General features: G+C 48.5%; 2 protein-coding genes across 7 annotated transcripts; one reads left to right on the top strand and one right to left on the bottom strand.

Annotated features, from left to right (window-relative positions):
• The first annotated feature begins 107 nt into the window (after positions 1–107).
• On the top strand, positions 108–4,038 carry PPTG_20189 (hypothetical protein). Of its 6 annotated transcripts, none has more exons than XM_008918843.1 (4): positions 108–368; positions 444–724; positions 778–967; positions 1,028–4,038. In XM_008918843.1, exons 2-4 carry the CDS (start codon positions 607–609, stop codon positions 3,849–3,851), a joined length of 3,132 nt encoding a protein of 1,043 aa, XP_008917091.1. In that variant the 5' UTR covers positions 108–368; positions 444–606; the 3' UTR covers positions 3,852–4,038. The 6 variants fall into 6 exon arrangements, with proteins under 6 accessions (XP_008917091.1, XP_008917090.1, XP_008917093.1 ...); XM_008918845.1 differs by having other exon boundaries at positions 110–299; positions 412–724; positions 1,028–4,035; XM_008918844.1 differs by having other exon boundaries at positions 110–415; positions 495–724; positions 1,028–4,035.
• PPTG_20188 (hypothetical protein) lies at positions 4,024–4,532 on the bottom strand. Its single transcript, XM_008918841.1, has one exon. It carries the CDS (start codon positions 4,445–4,447, stop codon positions 4,118–4,120), a length of 330 nt encoding a protein of 109 aa, XP_008917089.1. The 5' UTR covers positions 4,448–4,532; the 3' UTR covers positions 4,024–4,117.
• Positions 4,533–6,648: the final 2,116 nt, after the last annotated feature.

Here is a 6,648-nt window from a genome sequence, read left to right as displayed (position 1 = left end):
TATAATTCACCTATAATGAAGCTATGTAGATATGCAATGATTGGCTCCTAGAGCCCCTGGTACCATGTACCGGGTATTTCAAGAGTGACTGGTCACTCTTCATGTAACTTGGGTACACATGGGGTATGTACCCCGTTACATGCAGGAACTCAAGCTTATCGGGTGAAGGAAGATCACAAGAACCGTGCGGCAAGACTGGATATGCCACTCCTGCGATGGGCGTAGCTTAATGGGAGGTGAGACACGATTTGCGTACGTGTGAGCCAAAGGCTGTGGCTACCCGAACATGAAAAAACTCGGTACTGTAGCGATTCATTTCCAACGATGCCGCCGAATCTTGGTTGATGGTTGCTCTTCAACGTCCAATCGTAACTGTTTTCTGATCATCCTTTTTCACTCATGCCGCTAAAGCAAGGTAGCTCCTCACTCGTTTTCTCCTCAAGTTTTGTAGATAACCTTATCGTAAAATGGCTACGGTTTCTTTAAAAACCAAGGGAAACACCCCTATTTTGGAGCTCATCCTTTGAGATCCAACGTCTTTGCTAGACGCGCGCTCATTTGAGAATCTGCGGGAGAAAGACGAGAGGAATTCAATTGACCGACGCTATGACTGCAGAAGCCGAGGTGGAGTTCGCCGTGCGCTTGCTGGGTGATGCAAGCGAGAGCGTCATGTGTCTATTGGGAAGTGCGACGGAGCTTGGGGCTTGGGACGTCGAGAAGGCTGGTGCGTTGAGTCTTACTGTGGATAAGGACGCCCTCTAACCGATTGCTGTGTAGTTCCATTGGAGCTGGCTGAGTGCCAGGAAAATGAGAGCAAGTGGCGCACGACGATCAAATTCACACCGACCACCAATACGCTCGAGTATAAATACGTGGTGAAGAACGCGCAAACGCTCGAACTGGTCTCGTGGGAGGGACTGCCAGGCAACCGGACGCTTACCATTGCCCCCGGCACCAACGTCGCACTGTAAGTGTGCTGTATGTGTAGAAATGACGGATTTGACTCACTTGTCCTTGTGGTTTACAGAGGGGCGCCTTCATGTCAGAGCTCGACGTACACGACGTCACGCGCGCCAACGCCGGGACCTCGTGATGCCAAACTGGGCAACAATGGCAACACCAACGGCTTCCAAGAGTGGCGCTGTTGCCGCACCAATAAGGAGACCAATCCGTGGTGGGAAGTAGACTTGGGGCAGAACTACAATATCTCCAGCATCCACCTGTGGAATTCGATGACTTATCACGAACAGGCGAGACATCCAGAGGGCCGTCCGCCCCTTACGTCGAAGGCGTCGACGTCATCTCCGGCGCCTCCACAATGGGCTTTCATCTCGAAGGAACCGCTGGGTCGTGGTGAGGATTCCTATAATGAAGCACAGGCCAAGGCAACAGCAGACTGCTCACCAGTGCGGGCGATTCAAGTGCAAAGCTCGCATGGCAGTCGAGTGCAGTCGCTGAACTTTGTTGGCGGTATTTCTGTTCAGGGGCGCTACGTACGACTGCAGTGTGCTGGTGCCTCGTGTGCGCTACAGTTTGCTGAGCTGGAAGTCTTTACGCAGGATCCTGTGGATACAGTGGATGGCAACGACAGACAACAGACGATTGCAGCATGCCACGCACAGGATGATGGATTTTACGGTGTTCCCAAGGCATTGGACTCGGACTTACGGAAGTATGTGGAGACTGGATGGCTGAACCCTGCCGCCGATGTAGCAGAGCTGCAGGTATGGGTTGGAAGCTTTGATTCGAACAAGCCAGCCATTCAGTGGTTGAGTGGTAACCAGGAGCACAGCCGCGTGGCAATTGAAATGCGCCATGAAAAACAAAAGAAAAAAAGCAACGAAGCAGAACCGCACAATGACGTTCATACTCATAAGCAGTCAGTGAATACATGGGAGTCACTTCCGGTAGAGTCCAAGAGTGCATCCCTGCTCGACAAGGAATCGACGGAACTGCGTAAACTTTTGGAAGCACATCAGCAGGAGGGAGTCGACATAGCAGCATATTTGAACAATGACCCGAACGCGACGTCTTCAGCGCCAGCTCCATCAAACGTGCCCTGGCTTTCGAGATTGGCGTTTGTCAAGTCGCTTGAGGTATCCAACGCGGATGGTCTGGCTAAAGTAATTGCCACAAGGAAGTACAAGAAGGGTGACAGCATTATACAGTACGCAGAGCAGAAACACGCTGTGTTCTACATTGAATCGGGCAACGTCGAGCTGCTCGGTCCAGAGTCATCGACGGGCACGAATGTTGTCGGGTCACTCGAAAAGGATTCGATCTTCAACGAGATGGGACTCTTTAGTTGTTGGTCTAGACAGCCAGCATTGTTCAAGGCTAAAGACAAAGTGATTTGTCAAGTACTCGAGTTAGAAGCTCTGCTTAAAGCTCTGGGAAAGAGCAAAGTAGCTTCGATTCGCGACAATTACATCCGCAGCAGACACAAAACGACATCACTGCCTGAAGACAACAAGTTGCACTACATGGATGGCACACACGTCCAAGTGTTCCGTGTCAAAGTACCTGTGGGTGCTGTGGACGGCAGCGGAAATAACACGAACGAACGAACTCACCGCTGGACGATTGACATCTATGACAGCAAGAAGGATGCACAGTCTGAAGTCGTCACAAGAAACGAGCTCTTGGGCTCCGCTTATCTTCTTCCATCGCAAATTGACAAGCAGGGAGAAGCAGACCTAACGATTCCGATCCTCTCCTCAAACGAGGGCATTGTCGGCCAGCTCTCACTGTCATACTTGGCTTTGACTCCATTCATCCACCCCAAGAACAATATCGCGAACGTGTGGCGCTCCTACTGGCGTGAACGACCTCCGCTTACAATCGGGCATCGAGGCATGGGACGATCATATTATCAGGTTGACGGACACCGCCTTGCGCTGACACGAGAAAATACCTTGGCGTCGCTCATTCTAGCTGGACGGAGTGGAGCTGACTTCGTGGAGTTTGACGTGCAACTGACTAAAGACCGAGTGCCTGTGATCTATCACGATTTCATGGTGAACGTTGGGTTGGAAGACAAGAGCGCAGGATCGTTTGGGACCAGACCCGAGAAGTACGAGATCGGTATTCATGACATGACCTTCCGCCAGCTGACTCAGTCCTACACGACTCCAGTGCCACACAAGGGAAGCAAGACCCAACTTCTGCAGAACCGAGTGAAGAAGCACTGGGCGCGTCTACAAGGGGATAAACAGATCCCTTCACCAAGACGTGGACGCCTCACAAGCGATGACAGCGCCAACGAAGAAGGTCATCTCGTGGACTTCTTCCCTCGACTAGAGGATCTGCTCAAGCACGTGCCAGCGGAGGTCGGTCTGAATATCGAGGTCAAATTCCCAGACAACTACTTTAACCCGGGGATGCGGAGTTTGAGCTGCTTCGCTATCAATGCGTACGTTGACAGACTCCTTCAGTGCGTCTTTGACTTCGCTGGCCCGCGTCGTATTTTCTTCTCGTGCTTCGACCCGAATGTTTGCATCGCACTTCGCGCGAAGCAGGCCAAGTACCCCGTGCTGTTTCTGACCTATGGCTCCATGGCACCGCAAGCGTTTGATGCGCGGATGACGCTTCAATTCGCCACCAATTTTGCCAAGATGGAGAAGCTGCAAGGCGTTGTATCCAACTCCAACTCGTTCCTAGAGACGCCGGAACTTGCACCGCTCGTGAAAAAATACCTGGGCACTGTGTTGATCACGTGGGGCGATCAGAACACGAAGCACGAAATGGTACAGCTACAGAAGCGTCATGCAATCGACGGTGTCATTAGCGACAACATCATTGATCTTATCAACCAGGACAAGAAACTGTTCGCGCTGACCAAGGTCTTTTAGAGCTACACCGAAGTGCACACTCTATCAGCCTTGAAATCAGCATTGTTGTATACAGTGAATGCATCATCAGATCCAATTACATGTACTAGAAACATGTTCAACGTTTTCTCTATGCAACAGACAAGCACTTTTTGCTGTTCCGAGTATTTTCAATCAGATAAAAACACCGAAGGGAAGAAACATATCGATCGATTATTTCGAGCCTAGTCCGTTTGTACTTGCCAGAGCAGAGTGTATTTTGGCAGTTTTTATCAGAAGCAATGTCATCAGGGTGGGCACGGGGGAAACTCGCAATTGTTGTTCGGGTCGCGGGATAGTCCTTGGCCCAACGACGGACACCACAGCGCATCTTCCGGACAACCTTGACCTTGACCTTGACCGTAACCATAACCATTTCCACCAACATCCAGCGGGTCAAAGGTGGTTTCTTCGCCCTCGCCGTCGACATCTGTGCCTGCTTCATTCCAGTCTTCGACCGATCCGGAGGCCGAAGAGCTCTCTGAGCCAGTGACGTCGCAAGATGTCGTCGCCGCCACTAGCGTCAATGCCACAGTTGCCACCATCATCCACTGTAGCTTGAAGCCTCCAGAGAACATTCCTACTTTGTGTAGTTGCGCTGGGTTACTTGACACGACTTGAGCTAATCCAGAAATGAGCTTACGTCTCTTGAAGCTCACAGCGACAAAAATAGCCTATGTATTCCAATTATCCTGTGCTATGACATTAAAAGTAACTATCAGCTAAAAACAACTTAACCTATTTAAATTCATAAAACCTTAATATTACAAGATAAATGCACTTCAAGCCCTTCCTGTTCCTATAAGGAAGCTCTCAACGGTCTGTACTACCGTAAACCACGGGCTCAGTGCGACACTGGTAAAAAGTTTAGTTGTTAATAAAATAGTTGTTAATAAAATTCACAATCCTAGGAAAAATATTTACGACGAAAAAAGTAAGACGAGATGGTCCACTGGACGGAGTGCGTTCCCGCCACAATGACTTCCTGGCACTCATTTTACTTATTTTCGCGCACCAACCATGCCGAGAAGGCCCGAAAACAGGAATCGCAAGAAGATTTTGATATGGAAACACTGCATACAATGCGATTTTAATATTTATTAACATCGTCTACTTACACAGGCACTCGAGCTGTTGGACAAGGTAGGATCTGCCACGGCAGCGGAAAAGCGTTATCTGTCCATCGGTCGTCGTTGTATCGATGGAAGAATAGCCGCAAAGCCCTTGAAGATGCAGCTCAGAAGGTGCCTAACAGGTGCTACGTCAACCCATCAACTTGTTCTTCTCTTGGAATTCGCCATCCTTCTTTAGAGACACGGTACGCTTCTTTATTATTTTTATTTACTGTTCCTAAACATTTTTATTTTTTGTGTAGACTGCTTAAATGGATCACCGACATGCGAAAAAATAGATCGCTCTGCGTGTCAACAGAGTGTTTGCTATTAATGCTGTCTAAATATAACCCAGAGCTATTTCAGAGTCGCTCACGTGCGGCAAACCTCATGTTTATCCGCGGTTTTTGAAGCGAAACCGCTTGACGATCCGGCGTATAACGCATAAAGGTAGAAAGAAACGCAACGATATGGAGGTACGCAATTGTAATGCACGGGTTATTAAATTACGATAACAAAGGGATTTTGTATGATTTACAGGCGGTAGCGAACGTGTTTTCACGCTCTATCCAGCATACTATTGAGGAGAAAGGTATCTTGTCTAGTGATATGGGTCCTGAAAAGTATGCATCCGTATACAACATGGACCAAACGGCTGTATACATTGACATGAACGGCAGAACCACAATTGAGTTTGTTGGTGCACCAACAGTGGACGTTTTACAAGGTACGGAGATTTTATTAAATATTTTATTGACTCTTACATTTTCTCTATTAATAATGTAGGCAGTGAAGTTATAACGGGCCAAGAGTATCCGTTATCTTTGCATACACGGTTGCTAGGAAGCGTCGAGGAGACTCAGTCAATTGAGTCTAAGTCGTCGGAATAGGGGAACATCAACTCTGCTTTATTATGGAACCAGGGCAGTAGCCCTGCTCCCTCATGTGAACCACTCAACCGAGGTCGATGCCTGATTGGCCGGTTATCTGCCAATCAGGACATGATACACAGCCCGCGCTACTCGCGCGCTGCTACTGCTACATATGTAATATTTAATAGCTGTTCACCTATATATGCAATGTGGCCCATTACAGAAGTCAACGGGTTTCGAGCCTCCGTGTTCCTGGTGGCGTCCGCGACTGGTCACAAGCTTCCTCCCTTCGTTGTATTTTCAGGGGTCCCTGACGCACGTGTTGCCGCTGAGGTATGGGACCCCAGGTTTGGTTCAAGTGATGTTGAGCACGCAGTGCAACGGTAGGCCTTCTGTGACGAGCGCGTCATGTTGGAGTGGATCCAGAGAGTACGTATTTTATTTTTATTTTTTTATTTGGAAATAAAACTTTTTTTAAATTTTTAACGCTTTACTTATGCAGGTGTGGAAGTTCTCACATACTGGTTGCAGACTGCTCTTGTTTGGACAGCTTAAAGACGCATAAGATGGCGTCGGTGCGTAATGTGCTACAAGAGGAATGCAGTAGCCAAGTCGTGTTTGTCACGCCAGGTATTACTGGTGTTAGCCAGCCAATGGATGTAGCTGTTTTGAAAGTGTTCAAGGATCGAGTCAGGTATGAACTCCTGCCATTTGTGTCAACTATACCATACATAACGACTTATTGTTGCTTATTTAGATCGTTGTATCTTTATCACCATATTGAAAATGGGTTTC

The sequence above is a fragment of the Phytophthora parasitica genome (genome assembly GCF_000247585.1).
Source record: "Phytophthora parasitica INRA-310 unplaced genomic scaffold supercont2.335, whole genome shotgun sequence".
NCBI lineage: Eukaryota > Oomycota > Peronosporomycetes > Peronosporales > Peronosporaceae > Phytophthora > Phytophthora nicotianae.
The sequence above is the reverse complement of the archived record's forward strand: the minus strand, read 5'-3'. Positions and strand labels throughout refer to the sequence as shown.